This window comes from Oncorhynchus kisutch, linkage group LG21 (genome assembly GCF_002021735.2).
Source record: "Oncorhynchus kisutch isolate 150728-3 linkage group LG21, Okis_V2, whole genome shotgun sequence".
Lineage (NCBI taxonomy): Eukaryota > Metazoa > Chordata > Actinopteri > Salmoniformes > Salmonidae > Oncorhynchus > Oncorhynchus kisutch.
The window spans coordinates 17,724,914-17,741,032 of record NC_034194.2 but is presented as its reverse complement, the minus strand read 5'-3'; the positions used below and the strand labels follow the sequence as shown (position 1 = coordinate 17,741,032).

The 16,119-nt window shown below is 46.4% G+C and overlaps 1 protein-coding gene across 1 annotated transcript in view; it reads left to right on the top strand.

Annotated features, from left to right (window-relative positions):
• The window catches only part of slc35f1 (solute carrier family 35 member F1), a 122,712-nt gene that overhangs the window by 90,853 nt on the left and 15,740 nt on the right, over nt 1-16,119 (top strand). The window contains exons 5-7 of the mRNA XM_020454678.2: nt 7,224-7,380; nt 10,047-10,099; nt 13,769-13,923. Coding sequence (XP_020310267.1) covers nt 7,224-7,380; nt 10,047-10,099; nt 13,769-13,923 — 365 coding nt within the window. The remainder of the gene's footprint in view (nt 1-7,223; nt 7,381-10,046; nt 10,100-13,768; nt 13,924-16,119) is intronic.

The following is a 16,119-nucleotide window of genomic DNA, read 5'->3' as shown; positions in this document are numbered from 1 at the left end:
GTCTATGGTGATAGGTGGGATGGGCTGAGAGTGGCTGAGGGTTGGGATTAAAGAGCTGAGATCTATGGTGATAGGTGGAATGGGCTGAGAGTGGCTGAGGGGTGGGATTAAAGAGCTGAGGTCTATGGTGATAGGTGGGATGGGCTGAGAGTGGCTGAGGGTTGGGATTAAAGAGCTGAGGTCTATGGTGATAGGTGGGATGGGCTGAGAGTGGCTGAGGGGTGGGATTAAAGAGCTGAGGTCTATGGTGATAGGTGGGATGGGCTGAGAGTGGCTGAGGGGTGGGATTAAAGAGCTGAGGTCTATGGTGATAGGTGGGATGGGCTGAGAGTGGCTGAGGGTTGGGATTAAAGAGCTGAGGTCTATGGTGATAGGTGGGATGGGCTGAGAGTGGCTGAGGGTTGGGATTAAAGAGCTGAGGTCTATGGTGATAGGTGGGATGGGCTGAGGGTTGGGATTAAAGAGCTGAGGTCTATGGTGATAGGTGGGATGGGCTGAGAGTGGCTGAGGGTTGGGATTAAAGAGCTGAGGTCTATGGTGATAGGTGGGATGGGCTGAGAGTGGCTGAGGGGTGGGATTAAAGAGCTGAGGTCTATGGTGATAGGTGGGATGGGCTGAGAGTGGCTGAGGGTTGGGATTAAAGAGCTGAGGTCTATGGTGATAGGTGTGATGGGCTGAGAGTGGCTGAGGGTTGGGATTAAAGAGCTGAGGTCTATGGTGATAGGTGGGATGGGCTGAGAGTGGCTGAGGGTTGGGATTAAAGAGCTGAGGTCTATGGTGATAGGTGGGATGGGCTGAGAGTGGCTGAGGGTTGGGATTAAAGAGCTGAGGTCTATGGTGATAGGTGGGATGGGCTGAGAGTGGCTGAGGGTTGGGATTAAAGAGCTGAGATCTATGGTGATAGGTGGGATGGGCTGAGAGTGGCTGAGGGGTGGGATTAAAGAGCTGAGGTCTATGGTGATAGGTGGGATGGGCTGAGAGTGGCTGAGGGTTGGGATTAAAGAGCTGAGGTCTATGGTGATAGGTGGGATGGGCTGAGAGTGGCTGAGGGGTGGGATTAAAGAGCTGAGGTCTATGGTGATAGGTGGGATGGGCTGAGAGTGGCTGAGGGGTGGGATTAAAGAGCTGAGGTCTATGGTGATAGGTGGGATGGGCTGAGAGTGGCTGAGGGTTGGGATTAAAGAGCTGAGGTCTATGGTGATAGGTGGGATGGGCTGAGAGTGGCTGAGGGTTGGGATTAAAGAGCTGAGGTCTATGGTGATAGGTGGGATGGGCTGAGGGTTGGGATTAAAGAGCTGAGATCTATGGTGATAGGTGGGATGGGCTGAGAGTGGCTGAGGGGTGGGATTAAAGAGCTGAGGTCTATGGTGATAGGTGGGATGGGCTGAGAGTGGCTGAGGGTTGGGATTAAAGAGCTGAGGTCTATGGTGATAGGTGGGATGGGCTGAGAGTGGCTGAGGGGTGGGATTAAAGAGCTGAGGTCTATGGTGATAGGTGGGATGGGCTGAGAGTGGCTGAGGGGTGGGATTAAAGAGCTGAGGTCTATGGTGATAGGTGGGATGGGCTGAGAGTGGCTGAGGGTTGGGATTAAAGAGCTGAGGTCTATGGTGATAGGTGGGATGGGCTGAGAGTGGCTGAGGGTTGGGATTAAAGAGCTGAGGTCTATGGTGATAGGTGGGATGGGCTGAGGGTTGGGATTAAAGAGCTGAGATCTATGGTGATAGGTGGGATGGGCTGAGAGTGGCTGAGGGGTGGGATTAAAGAGCTGAGGTCTATGGTGATAGGTGGGATGGGCTGAGAGTGGCTGAGGGTTGGGATTAAAGAGCTGAGGTCTATGGTGATAGGTGGGATGGGCTGAGAGTGGCTGAGGGGTGGGATTAAAGAGCTGAGGTCTATGGTGATAGGTGGGATGGGCTGAGAGTGGCTGAGGGGTGGGATTAAAGAGCTGAGGTCTATGGTGATAGGTGGGATGGGCTGAGAGTGGCTGAGGGTTGGGATTAAAGAGCTGAGGTCTATGGTGATAGGTGGGATGGGCTGAGAGTGGCTGAGGGTTGGGATTAAAGAGCTGAGGTCTATGGTGATAGGTGGGATGGGCTGAGGGTTGGGATTAAAGAGCTGAGGTCTATGGTGATAGGTGGGATGGGCTGAGAGTGGCTGAGGGTTGGGATTAAAGAGCTGAGGTCTATGGTGATAGGTGGGATGGGCTGAGAGTGGCTGAGGGGTGGGATTAAAGAGCTGAGGTCTATGGTGATAGGTGGGATGGGCTGAGAGTGGCTGAGGGTTGGGATTAAAGAGCTGAGGTCTATGGTGATAGGTGTGATGGGCTGAGAGTGGCTGAGGGTTGGGATTAAAGAGCTGAGGTCTATGGTGATAGGTGGGATGGGCTGAGAGTGGCTGAGGGTTGGGATTAAAGAGCTGAGGTCTATGGTGATAGGTGGGATGGGCTGAGGGTTGGGATTAAAGAGCTGAGGTCTATGGTGATAGGTGGGATGGGCTGAGAGTGGCTGAGGGTTGGGATTAAAGAGCTGAGGTCTATGGTGATAGGTGGGATGGGCTGAGAGTGGCTGAGGGGTGGGATTAAAGAGCTGAGGTCTATGGTGATAGGTGGGATGGGCTGAGAGTGGCTGAGGGTTGGGATTAAAGAGCTGAGGTCTATGGTGATAGGTGTGATGGGCTGAGAGTGGCTGAGGGTTGGGATTAAAGAGCTGAGGTCTATGGTGATAGGTGGGATGGGCTGAGAGTGGCTGAGGGTTGGGATTAAAGAGCTGAGGTCTATGGTGATAGGTGGGATGGGCTGAGAGTGGCTGAGGGTTGGGATTAAAGAGCTGAGATCTATGGTGATAGGTGGGATGGGCTGAGAGTGGCTGAGGGGTGGGATTAAAGAGCTGAGGTCTATGGTGATAGGTGGGATGGGCTGAGAGTGGCTGAGGGTTGGGATTAAAGAGCTGAGGTCTATGGTGATAGGTGGGATGGGCTGAGAGTGGCTGAGGGGTGGGATTAAAGAGCTGAGGTCTATGGTGATAGGTGGGATGGGCTGAGAGTGGCTGAGGGGTGGGATTAAAGAGCTGAGGTCTATGGTGATAGGTGGGATGGGCTGAGAGTGGCTGAGGGTTGGGATTAAAGAGCTGAGGTCTATGGTGATAGGTGGGATGGGCTGAGAGTGGCTGAGGGTTGGGATTAAAGAGCTGAGGTCTATGGTGATAGGTGGGATGGGCTGAGGGTTGGGATTAAAGAGCTGAGGTCTATGGTGATAGGTGGGATGGGCTGAGAGTGGCTGAGGGTTGGGATTAAAGAGCTGAGGTCTATGGTGATAGGTGGGATGGGCTGAGAGTGGCTGAGGGGTGGGATTAAAGAGCTGAGGTCTATGGTGATAGGTGGGATGGGCTGAGAGTGGCTGAGGGTTGGGATTAAAGAGCTGAGGTCTATGGTGATAGGTGTGATGGGCTGAGAGTGGCTGAGGGTTGGGATTAAAGAGCTGAGGTCTATGGTGATAGGTGGGATGGGCTGAGAGTGGCTGAGGGTTGGGATTAAAGAGCTGAGGTCTATGGTGATAGGTGGGATGGGCTGAGGGTTGGGATTAAAGAGCTGAGGTCTATGGTGATAGGTGGGATGGGCTGAGAGTGGCTGAGGGGTGGGATTAAAGAGCTGAGGTCTATGGTGATAGGTGGGATGGGCTGAGAGTGGCTGAGGGGTGGGATTAAAGAGCTGAGGTCTATGGTGATAGGTGGGATGGGCTGAGAGTGGCTGAGGGGTGGGATTAAAGAGCTGAGGTCTATGGTGATAGGTGGGATGGGCTGAGAGTGGCTGAGGGTTGGGATTAAAGAGCTGAGGTCTATGGTGATAGGTGGGATGGGCTGAGAGTGGCTGAGGGTTGGGATTAAAGAGCTGAGGTCTATGGTGATAGGTGGGATGGGCTGAGAGTGGCTGAGGGGTGGGATTAAAGAGCTGAGATCTATGGTGATAGGTGGGATGGGCTGAGAGTGGCTGAGGGGTGGGATTAAAGAGCTGAGGTCTATGGTGATAGGTGGGATGGGCTGAGAGTGGCTGAGGGGTGGGATTAAAGAGCTGAGGTCTATGGTGATAGGTGGGATGGGCTGAGAGTGGCTGAGGGGTGGGATTAAAGAGCTGAGGTCTATGGTGATAGGTGGGATGGGCTGAGAGTGGCTGAGGGGTGGGATTAAAGAGCTGAGGTCTATGGTGATAGGTGGGATGGGCTGAGAGTGGCTGAGGGTTGGGATTAAAGAGCTGAGGTCTATGGTGATAGGTGGGATGGGCTGAGAGTGGCTGAGGGTTGGGATTAAAGAGCTGAGGTCTATGGTGATAGGTGGGATGGGCTGAGAGTGGCTGAGGGTTGGGATTAAAGAGCTGAGATCTATGGTGATAGGTGGGATGGGCTGAGAGTGGCTGAGGGGTGGGATTAAAGAGCTGAGGTCTATGGTGATAGGTGGGATGGGCTGAGAGTGGCTGAGGGGTGGGATTAAAGAGCTGAGGTCTATGGTGATAGGTGGGATGGGCTGAGAGTGGCTGAGGGTTGGGATTAAAGAGCTGAGGTCTATGGTGATAGGTGTGATGGGCTGAGAGTGGCTGAGGGTTGGGATTAAAGAGCTGAGGTCTATGGTGATAGGTGGGATGGGCTGAGAGTGGCTGAGGGTTGGGATTAAAGAGCTGAGGTCTATGGTGATAGGTGGGATGGGCTGAGGGTTGGGATTAAAGAGCTGAGGTCTATGGTGATAGGTGGGATGGGCTGAGAGTGGCTGAGGGGTGGGATTAAAGAGCTGAGGTCTATGGTGATAGGTGGGATGGGCTGAGAGTGGCTGAGGGTTGGGATTAAAGAGCTGAGGTCTATGGTGATAGGTGTGATGGGCTGAGAGTGGCTGAGGGTTGGGATTAAAGAGCTGAGGTCTATGGTGATAGGTGGGATGGGCTGAGAGTGGCTGAGGGGTGGGATTAAAGAGCTGAGGTCTATGGTGATAGGTGGGATGGGCTGAGAGTGGCTGAGGGTTGGGATTAAAGAGCTGAGGTCTATGGTGATAGGTGTGATGGGCTGAGAGTGGCTGAGGGTTGGGATTAAAGAGCTGAGGTCTATGGTGATAGGTGGGATGGGCTGAGAGTGGCTGAGGGGTGGGATTAAAGAGCTGAGGTCTATGGTGATAGGTGAGATGGGCTGAGAGTGGCTGATGGGTGGGATTAAAGAGCTGAGGTCTATGGTGATAGGTGGGATGGGCTGAGAGTGGCTGAGGGGTGGGATTAAAGAGCTGAGGTCTATGGTGATAGGTGGGATGGGCTGAGAGTGGCTGATGGGTGGGATTAAAGAGCTGAGGTCTATGGTGATAGGTGGGATGGGCTGAGAGTGGCTGAGGGTTGGGATTAAAGAGTTTATGTTTGGTAAAGTATTATTGTTAAATGACTGCTTTATATAAAAGTACAAGTATGTATGCAAAATGTGTACAGTTGAAGTTGGACGTTTACATACACCTTAGCCAAATACATTGAACTCAGTTTTTCACAATTCCTGACATTTAATCCTAGTAAAAAAATCCCTGTTTTAGGTCAGTTAGGATCACCACTTTATTTTAAGAATGTGAAGAATAATAGTTGAGAGAATGACTTATTTCAGATTTGATTTCTTTCATCACATTCCCAGTGGGTCAGAAGTTTACATACACTCAATTAGTGTTTGGTAGCATGGTACAACGCATCTCTTTCCTGAGCGGAGACGGCTGCGTGGTCCCATGGTGTTTATACTTGTGTGCTATTGTTTGTACAGATGAACGTGGTACCTTCAGGTGTTTGGGAAATTGCTCAAAAGGATGAGCCAGACTTGTGGAGGTCTACACATTTTTTCTGAAGTCTTGGCTGATTTCTTTTGATTTTCCCATGATGTCAAGCGAAGAGGCACTGCGTTTGAAGGTAGGCCTTGAAATACGTCCACAGGTACACTGCCAATTGACTCAAATGATCAGAAGCTTCTAAAGCCATGACATCATCTTCTGGAACTTTCCAAGCTGTTTAAAGGCACAGTCAACTTAGTGTATGTAAAATTCTGACCCACTGGAATTGTGATACAGTGAATTATAAGTGAAATAATCTGTCTGTAAACAATTGTTGGAACAATTACTTGTGTCATGCACAAAGTAGATACCCTAACCGACTTTCCAAAACAACATTTTGTTAACATGAAATGTGTGGAGTGGTTGAAAAACGAGTTTTACTGACTCCAACCTAAGTCTATGTAAACTTCCGACTCCAACTGTATGTAAAATGGATATGTAAAATGTATGTATATCTAGCGAAAAGCTTGAAACATATGTTGATTGCTATTGTGGAGTCTGCTGTGTCCTTCACACAAACACCCTCATCTCCACCAACACACAGACAGTGTTCTCACTGTGCAGTTCACCATCGCTGTCTCATTGTGTTCAAACCTCACAGTACCTTCAGCCATAACCGAGTCAGATCCCCCGTGTTAGTCCCTGGTGTGGTTTGCCTTTCACACCCATGGAGAGCCTCCCCCTCTCACTATTGCATTAAGTGCTCCTTGATTTCCCCAGCTCAACAAGATTCACATAGATAGATTGCATTTTGGTTCGATATGAATAATACATGTTACGATCCAAATCATATTACGTGTTCGTTCTGGATCCGAAGAGTTTAGAGTTTCATTGAAAACACACGGCTGTAGTTTCATTTCTGTCTCGTGATTGACAGAATAGTTACATTTATAGTGGGATTGTTTAAAAATCTTCAAGCATGTGCTAAGTATCTGTAAGATCTTTGCTTGATTGGGTACAGTTTATCCATACCTTACTGAAACCTATTGCAGCATACAGTATGCACTAAGCATGTAGGAATAAAGGAACAATGCAATTGCTTGGTGTGAGCTTCCAATCAATAATGCCGATTTGTCTTACCAGCTACACAGTAATGTTGCTTAAAATGGTGAAAATAGATATTTTGAACACAGTAATGTGAACGGTAAGAAGATGAATTAATCAATGAAACTCCTGTTAAAATCCTACATTCGCTCAATGTATGAACTCAAGCACAGTTGCTTCCTGTACCTTTTAAACACCCAATGTCTTTCACTGCCTCATTGTCATAATTTTTTATGTCATAGGATAGACACTTTGTCATTAATAACTAATGGCTCTTTCATACAGTTTGACAGTCTCTCTCTCTCTCTCTCTCTCTCTCTCTCTCTCTCTCTCTCTCTCTCTCTCTAGGGGACCATAAGCTCCTGGGGGACCTGCTGGTGCTGGGAGGGGCCACGCTGTACGGGATCTCTAATGTGTGTGAGGAGTTCATCGTTAAGAACCTGAGTAGGGTGGAGTTCCTGGGTATGATGGGACTGTTTGGCTCCTTCTTCAGCGGCATTCAGCTGTGAGTGTTTGTGTGTGTGTCAGACCTATTGGAAATGATTTCAAATACTTAAACTGTGCTTCATTGAGCTTGTCTGGCAAAATGAAACCAATATAATAGTCCCATAATGTCATACCTAACCAATCAGGCACTCCAGGCAGGCTAAAGCAACTACAGGAAAAAGACAGCTGAACACGCCCCCATTCACATCGACAGGACTGTAGTGGAGCGGGTCGTGAGTTTCAAGTTCCTTAGTGTCCTCATCACCAACAAACTATCATGGTCTAAACACAGAAAGTCAGAAAGAAAGTTGCAAAGAGGGCACCACAATGCCTTTTCCCCCTCAGGAGACTGAAAAGATTTGGCATGGTTCCCCAGATCCTCAAAAAGTTCTACAGCTGCACCATCAAGAGCATCCTAGTTGCATCACTGCCAGGTATGGCAACTGCTCTGCATCCGACCGTAGTGTGTACAGCCCAGTACATCACTGGGGCCGAGCTTCCAGTCACCCAAGTCATAAACTGTTCTCTCTGTTACCGTACGGCAAGCGGTTCCACCGGAGCGCAAAGTCTAGGTCCAAGACTCCTTAACAGCTTCTACCTCCAAGCCATAAGACTGCTGAACAATTAATCAAATGGCCACCCGGACTATTTACACCGGCTCTATAGTATTCAGTCTTTCTCTATCTCCAGATGAGATGATGGCTTCGCTAGCAGCCCCATGCTGTCATATAATCACCTTTTCTTTCTATGATGCTTCTAGTGCCACTCAGAAGGACATAGGCAAATTACAGTTGGCCCAGAACAGAGCAGCAAGGCTGGCCCTTGCAGCAAGGCTGGCCCACAGAGGGCTAATATCAGTAACATGGATATCAGTCTCTCCTGGCTCAAACTAGAGGAGAGATTGACTGCATCACTACTTGTCTTTGTGAGAGGTATTGACGTGTTGAAAGCACGTGAACTGTCTGTTCCAACAGCCAACACTCAGCTCAGACACCCATACATACCCCACAAGACATGCCACCAGGGGTCTCTTCAGGGGTCTCTTCAAAGTCCAAAACCGGCTCTGGGAAACACACAGTACTATATAGAGCCATGATTACATGGAACTCTTCCACATCAAGTAACGCAAGCGTGCAGTAAAATCAGATAAAAAACCAATCAGATAAAACACACACGCATACGCACACACACTCTAATACAAACACTCTACAGACACACATTGTAAATGTTATATTCTACATTTGTAATACTAGAGTAATAATGTCTTGTATGATGTATAATGCTGTTTCTGATGTAGGCTGTTGTTTTTGTTGTTATGTAATTACTTTATTCATGTTTGCACCGCAGGAAGAGTAGGGACCTAATAAATACTGTACAGTTCGGTGTACTAACCGACTTTGGTGGGCAAATGCTCACCTTCGATGGCAACAGGCACACTGGAGAGTGTGCTCTTCACGGATGAATCTCGGTTACAACTGTACCAGGCAGATGGCAGACAATGTGTATGGTGTCATGTGGGCAAGGGGTTTGCTGATGTGAACGTTGTGAACAGAGTGCACCATGGTGGAGGTGAGGTGATGGTATGGGCAGGCATATGCTACGGAGAACAAACACAATTGCATTTGATCGATGGCATACTCACCTGACATGTCACCCATAGAGCCTGTTTGGGATGCTCTGGATTGACGTGTAGCACAGTGTATTCCAGTTCTCGCCAATATCCAGCAATTTTGCACAGCCATTGAAGAGGAGTGGGACAACATTCCACAGGCCACAAGCCTGATCAACTCCATGCGAAGGAGATGTGTCTCACTGCAATGGTCACACCAGATACTGACCTGTTTTCTGATCCACGCCCTTACATTTTTAAGGTATTTGTTCCCAACAGATGCATATCTTTATTCCGAGTTATGTGAAATACATAGATTAGGGACTAATGAATGTATTTAAATTGACTGATTTCCTAATATAAACTGTAACTCAATAATAAAGTCTTAGAAATTGTTGCCGATTGCGTTTATATTTTTGTTCAGTTTTACCACTTTTTAATGAGCTCATTCTGAGGCTTAAAGAGGATTAAAAAAACTGGTTATGAGACATTGCCTGTCTTCCCTCCACTTATTTATCCACTTGTTATGTATGAAATTATCCCTACTGGGGAAGACAGTGGGAGCACGGGGACCTGTCTCTGTTTCTGTCTCTCGCTGATGTTAATTTTAGACACGGGAGCACCAGACGAGACCGTAACCTTGGTAACACGTCAGCACCGCCTCGTCAATTACGCTTTTTCAGAGAGATGTCACAGAGCGAGACCTGGGTGGATTGTTTTCCATTCCTCTTGTCTGGAACAGAGGGGGGGGGGGGGGGGTGAGGGAGGGAAAATGGTCTACCATGTTGTTTCTATTGTTAGTGCCCCTCTGGAGCCAGAGGATTCCGTCAATAGAATTCCCAGGATCTATTCTGTAGGGTCAGAGGGTTGAACCTCGCCTCGCTCTGATAGGATTGATTTGTCACTGACTCATCAGAACCACAGGTGCTCAGCAGTCAAAACTGAGCTTTTCTGTCAAGAGACTTGCTTATGATCCTCCTGTCTTACTTTCCACCCTCCGTCAGTAACTCTGTTGTATCCCCTATCTCACAAAGCGTCCCTCTGGCTGACGGGAATGGTTTTTCTTTCTGTTCCAGGGCCATCATGGAGCATAAGGAGCTGTTAAGGGTGCCCTGGGACTGGCAGATTGGTAAGTTACTGTTACTGGGATTTAGATGCTGCTCTCTCTTGCAGCGTTAGTTGGCAGCCCGTGTGTGTGTGTGTGTGTGTGTGGGGGGGGGGGGGGGTGGGGGGGGGGGGGGGGGGGTGATACAGGGATGATTAAACATTTGCCGAGTGGGAATTGATTGCCCTGTCTAGAGGAGATGCCCCCCCTCCCTCGCTGTGTCATATCCTGCTCACGCAATCAGTTAGGCTGTAAGAGGTGTCACTGGATGATCTCTCTGCAAATTAAGTAGGGGGGGTGAGGAGATGGGGCCCTGAGCTAAAGATGGATGGGCCGCCGCTGTATAGTCAAAATGTATGGTGGGATGGTGTCAACCTTTACAAACATTTTGTTGTGCCGCATGAATTACTGGTAGGAGATGAAGGTGTCCACTGTTAGTTTTTACTCTGTTATTTAGAACCTAACAGTGGACAACTATGAAAAGCTCAAACCAAGTTTATTTACCCAATGGGTCAGACAACTGAACAGACAAAGACATGTTCCCACCAGTATATATACCCCAATTTAGGTGAAGTCTCCTCCTCTTCTCCGAACGTTACGTCTTTATTGCATCTTTATGTCGGTAGAAAACTGTTCCTTCCCCCTTAATGTGACCTGACCTTGGGCCTGACCGTTTCTCACGAATCCACAGCTCTCCACCCTTATCAGTGACCTGACCTTGGGCCTGACCGTTTCTCACGAATCCACAGCTCTCCACCCTTATCAGTGACCGCAACCATGTGATTGTCTTTCCCTTACTCAGTAACATTCCAAGTCCCTGGCTCATATCCAACCTTAATTGACCCCAACATATACATTCCTCCAACAGAAAACCATTCACTTCTGGTGTAGAAACCAGACTGTGGCCCTTCTCCTTTCCATAGGATACCTGATGTCTAACAGTAACATGTTCTGACAGAACATAAATGTTCTGCATTCCCCTCTCTCCCTCAGTACCATGAACAAGGATATTTCATGTTTCAAGTTTAGAAGTCAGAACCCATCACCATTAACTGATAAATGGGTGCACTTTATTTGCTTATAACAAGGACTGTTCACTTAATATTTCATTTGAAACAAACAAGCCAGACAGGGTGCTACAGTACAGTATATAGTAGCCCATTAAGTTGACTGAGTTTCAATTAACTGGCCACTGAATATTTAAAATACAATCAATACAATCAAGACAGCATGTCAGCCCATGAAGATGCCTGATTTTAATTTACACTGATACAGGAGCCCAATGTGTGACGTGCAATTCGCCACTCTCCAAAGCCAAAGCAAGTGACTAGGTCCTTAATCCACTTGGATTTACCCACTTTCTTTTGATTGAGCGAGCGAGGATGTGTGGTGCCAATAGCGGCGTTTGGGTAGCGTCCCAGGAGATGCTGGCTTGTCACAGGCATTAGCCAGTCTGCGGTGGCTTGAGGGGCACACCATTATCTGTCACTGCCATGACGGACAACACAGCGGGCGCCAGGAGGAAAGATCTCCTCAGCCAAGATTGCTTTGCCCTAGAAAAATAATGAGGACTCGGTCATGTAAAATGTAGGATTGTGAGCGTCTTCCAAATACTTGGTGGGATCAATTGTTGTTTCTTCCCTCCTCAAGCTTACCACAGTCGTGTGTTTTTTCCCCCTACTCTTAATAACCAGATATTGATCATAAGAAAGGTGAAAACAAAGGCTCATACACTGCCGTGAAATAAAATAGTTTCCTTTAGATTCTCTTCGGGTGGTAGTCATGAATTCTCATACAAATACAGTAGCTCATCCTTCCTAATAACAGGGATTTGAATATTCATGGGGTTTAGATGTGCTTCTAAAAGCAGAGTCTCATACTACTACATACTACTACTACATACTACTACTAAAACTTAACCCAGAGATACACTTCAACTTAGTTAACAAAAGCAGGTGTCGGCCATATTGCTCTCTGGTATGCTGCCAGACAAAGTAAACAAGGCATTTTGAATAACTCATGAGGCCTTCTGTTCAGCTATTCCACCAACTACCAACAGCGCCTGGAGAAAAAGGGTTAGGAAGTCTCTGTGCTTGGCCATACAGAAAATGGCATACATCTTCTTGAGTGGATCGGAATAAAAAATAACGTTGAATACAGTGAGACTTCCTGGTCTTCAATGTTGACCTTTGTTTTGGTCAAAACAGTCTCGTCCTGTTACATGCAGTAGCTTGGGCCTGTCATGAATTCATGCACTAAACCAGAGCATGCAGATTAGGACTACAACTCTTCAGTGTTTAAATGTATCCAATTCCCACCTGATCAGTAGTCAGCTGTCCTTCAGTACCTTCTCCCTACAGATAAACAAGTGGATATTTTTGTTGTCTCTGCTGAGGACAAAACTCCTGATATGTAACGACTATAAAAATGAAAAGCGATTGAATGGAATCCTGATTTATTTTAGTGGAATGAGCTAGTCGGAAATGGCCTTTGCAGCATTCATAACGGCTGCAAAGGCCTGAGATCAGAATCTGACAGATAAATGCTATTTACGTTTAGTTTTGACACAAATTACCGTTGCCTGTCTGTGTTGCCTTTTCATCTGAGCCAGTAAAAGTTGTCTTTCATAAATGCATTTCAAAAAGTCAAACCTGAAACTAGACGAGCATGTCATTTTATTTCAACACTAAATCCATTACCGTGTTTCTGCAGGACAAAAGATGATCAGAATGTCTCTCGTCGCTATATGACCACCTTCTCTCTGATATCTCGGTCATTGTGTCAACATCTCCTGTCTCAAATTCCCACTTCTTCCTCAATGTCTGTCTTTTCACTGTTATTGACCTTCACAGTGACCTGACATATATTTAACGGTACCCCCCCCCCCCCAAATGACAAATTCAATGTTTTTTGGTGAAAGATTGGTAAATTAGGAAATGCTGACATGATTACTTTCCCATTTCCATCAGTTGGTAATCTTGGTTAAAACAGCAGTAAAATCTTGCGTGGTTAACATCTGGGTCTATACATGTTAGGAAAGGAGAGTTCCGGAAAAAACTAATTCTCCACCCTCGCGCCAAAGCCCCCCCATCTGACCTTTGTTGGCACACACACAAAGAACTCGAGGCAAAGCAGTTTAAACACCGCTTCGCCCAATCCTGATATGTTCAAATAACCAGCTACGAAAACCCCCAAAACTGAACTAATGCTGCTCGTTATCTCGCGCATCCCATTCAATCCCGACAGATTCTTCAGTCTACAAGCTGAATCTGCCCAGGAGAGATTAATATGTTTGGTATGCAGGAAGAATGTCACAGGATCCACCAAAATGTTAGATAATTGGACAAATCACTGCACGTGCAATATGGAAATGTGTTGGTGAATGGGGAAGATGAGCCCCTCTCTACTCTGTCATGATGAGAACGTGTAAATGAGAACATGTTCTCAGTCAACTTATCTGGTAAAATAACGGATAAATAAAACAATTAATGAAGGTCTTTCTGTCCTTGCATGACCACAAGGAGAAAACAAATCTATGCAAACCCTTGATAGACAGACAGGTGAATGATATCTAGCTGGCTAGTTGGTATTCTAGAGAGCACTGTGCAGTTAATTATTATAGTCCAGTCTCTGTCCCTGCGGATCTGTCACTCATCATGCTCTGTGTGTCTGTGTGTGTGTGTCCTTCCCCAGGGTTGCTCTACATCGGCTTCAGTGCCTGCATGTTTGGCCTGTACAGCTTCATGCCCGTGGTCATCAAAAGGAGCAGTGCCACATCGGTCAACCTCTCTCTGCTGACTGCTGACCTCTACAGCCTGTTCTGTGGTCTCTTACTGTTCCAGTACAAGGTGAGTGCTACACACACACACACACACACTTTCCACAAGCCTCCAGCATCCATTCTCCTGTACAGATTTTCTTCTCTTACTGCTGCAGCTCTGATAAGATGAAATTTAGATCAAGCTCAGTTTTGTGTGAGAGGCTGTTAAGTAAGCCTTCTCTCTTTTAATTGTGTGGTCGAACAAATATAAATGATTTGTTTTTATCTTTCACCCTCAAAGTCTTTCATCTATCATAATTATTACGATTTTAAGGGATTGTGCACCGCTATCATCTTAAACAATCCTATTCCACATATTGCCTTCTGTTTTTCACCAATTGTTTGGGAAAACATTTTGGTTTGCCTTTTCCCTCCCTGCTGTGAGCTAGTGATCGATCGCAGCTTTCACGCTGCACTGAAAGGCTATTCAGTAAATCAGAGAAGACCAGCGTGTATTTCTGCAGGGCATCAACGCCTTGTCGTTTGGGAAAATGAAAAGGAGGGTGATGAGAGTCTGTGAGGGCAGCATGCCAGGGTGGTTGGGCTACAATGTGGGCCTTCATCTTCCTCCGTCCTGTCCGGCCCGGGTGGGCTGATGGCCATCATTACTGTTAAAACAGCTAGACCACCAAACGCTGCCTATTAGTCACGCCTTACAATAAATAAAGCCCTCTAATCGCTTTCCCAGCTCTGACTCATGTTGTGCAGATTACCGCCCACTGCAAAAGTGAGAGAGAAAGAAAGATGAAAATGGGTGGCTTTATGCCGTGTAAACTTGTCTCTGCACTGTCTCTTCCACCACAGCAAACCTTTGCTGTGTTAACTCTAAAAGTGGCTAGGGATATGGCTAATATTTTACTTGTATTTCTTAGTTATCCCTCTCTTTATGTTACCTTTAAAATGCAGCTTTTTCAAAGTCAATCATGGCCAATTAAAGCATCAAAAATGTCTGGCAGATGGCAGTCAACAATGTCTGGCAGATTGCGCTTTACTGTATATACTACTGTACGTATATACAGTACGAGTCAAAAGTTTGGACACACCTACTCATTCCAGTGTTTTTCTTTATTTTTACTATTTTCTACATTGTAGAATAACAGTGAAAACAAGTGTCAGTATATGTGGGAATGCCTTCAAAACTGTTAGAAAAGCATTCCAGATGAAGCTGGTTGAGAGAATGCCAAGAGTGTGCAAAGCTGTCATCAAGACAAAGGGTGGCTACTTTGAAGAATCCAAAATCTAAAATCTATTCTAATTTGTTTAGCACTTTTTTGGTTACTACATGATTCCGTGTGTTATTTCATGGTTTTGATGTTTTCACTGTTATCATACAATGTAGAAAACAGTAGGGAAAAAAGGAAAACCTTTGAATGAGTAGGTGTGTCCAAACCTTTGACTGGTACTGCACATGTTTATTGTTTATGATGATATACCTTTGTGATAGAACCTTTACTTGCCTTGAGAAACAAAGCTCTGCAAGAATGTTTTAGGTTGTTGGGTCAGAAAAAGTTTGAATGTCTGTACAATATTTGTCAGGTCTTCTCAGAGAGTTCATACAATATACAATGTTTCTCTCTGCCAGAGAATAGTAAAAATACTAGAACATAGTAAAAAATAAACCCTTGAATGAGTAGGTGTGTCCAAACGTTTGACTGGTACTATACATGTAAGTACTGTATGTAACCTGGAAGTGAGTCAGATACCACTCTGAATAGAGTGCTTTCTCTTTATCAATGAAGTCCCACCACTTGTTTTATTTTAACTGTGCTTCTTGGGTTGGCAGGCCCCTTAATAAACACAGTACAAATTGTGTGACAGCCTCCTTCAGCCCAGGAATGCCATTAAGTCCTGGGGTCTGTGTCACTGTCTCCAACCTGCCCTGTGATTGGTGAGCGTGAAGTGGAGCGAAGGGTCTAGCTAGTAGCTACCACACTCCCATCAGCTCAAGGCTGTTCCTTCCATCTCTCTGACTGTTGTAATCAGGCCCTGGAGCTGTCACTAAGGGGCATCGTTTCCTCACCACAATCACAGTCCAGAGATGCTGTCTGTTGATCTTTTGAGTACGAGCAGGGTAGCTTCTGATAAGAACTGATCCTTGCATCAGCAGTCTGGAGGTGGTAAGACAAGAGTGAGTGGACCTTGCAGTATTGTAATACAGGCACAATAAAATCACAGGGCAGAGAGAGGCTTTTTTTTGTTTTAGCAATTTATTGGGAAATTGTAA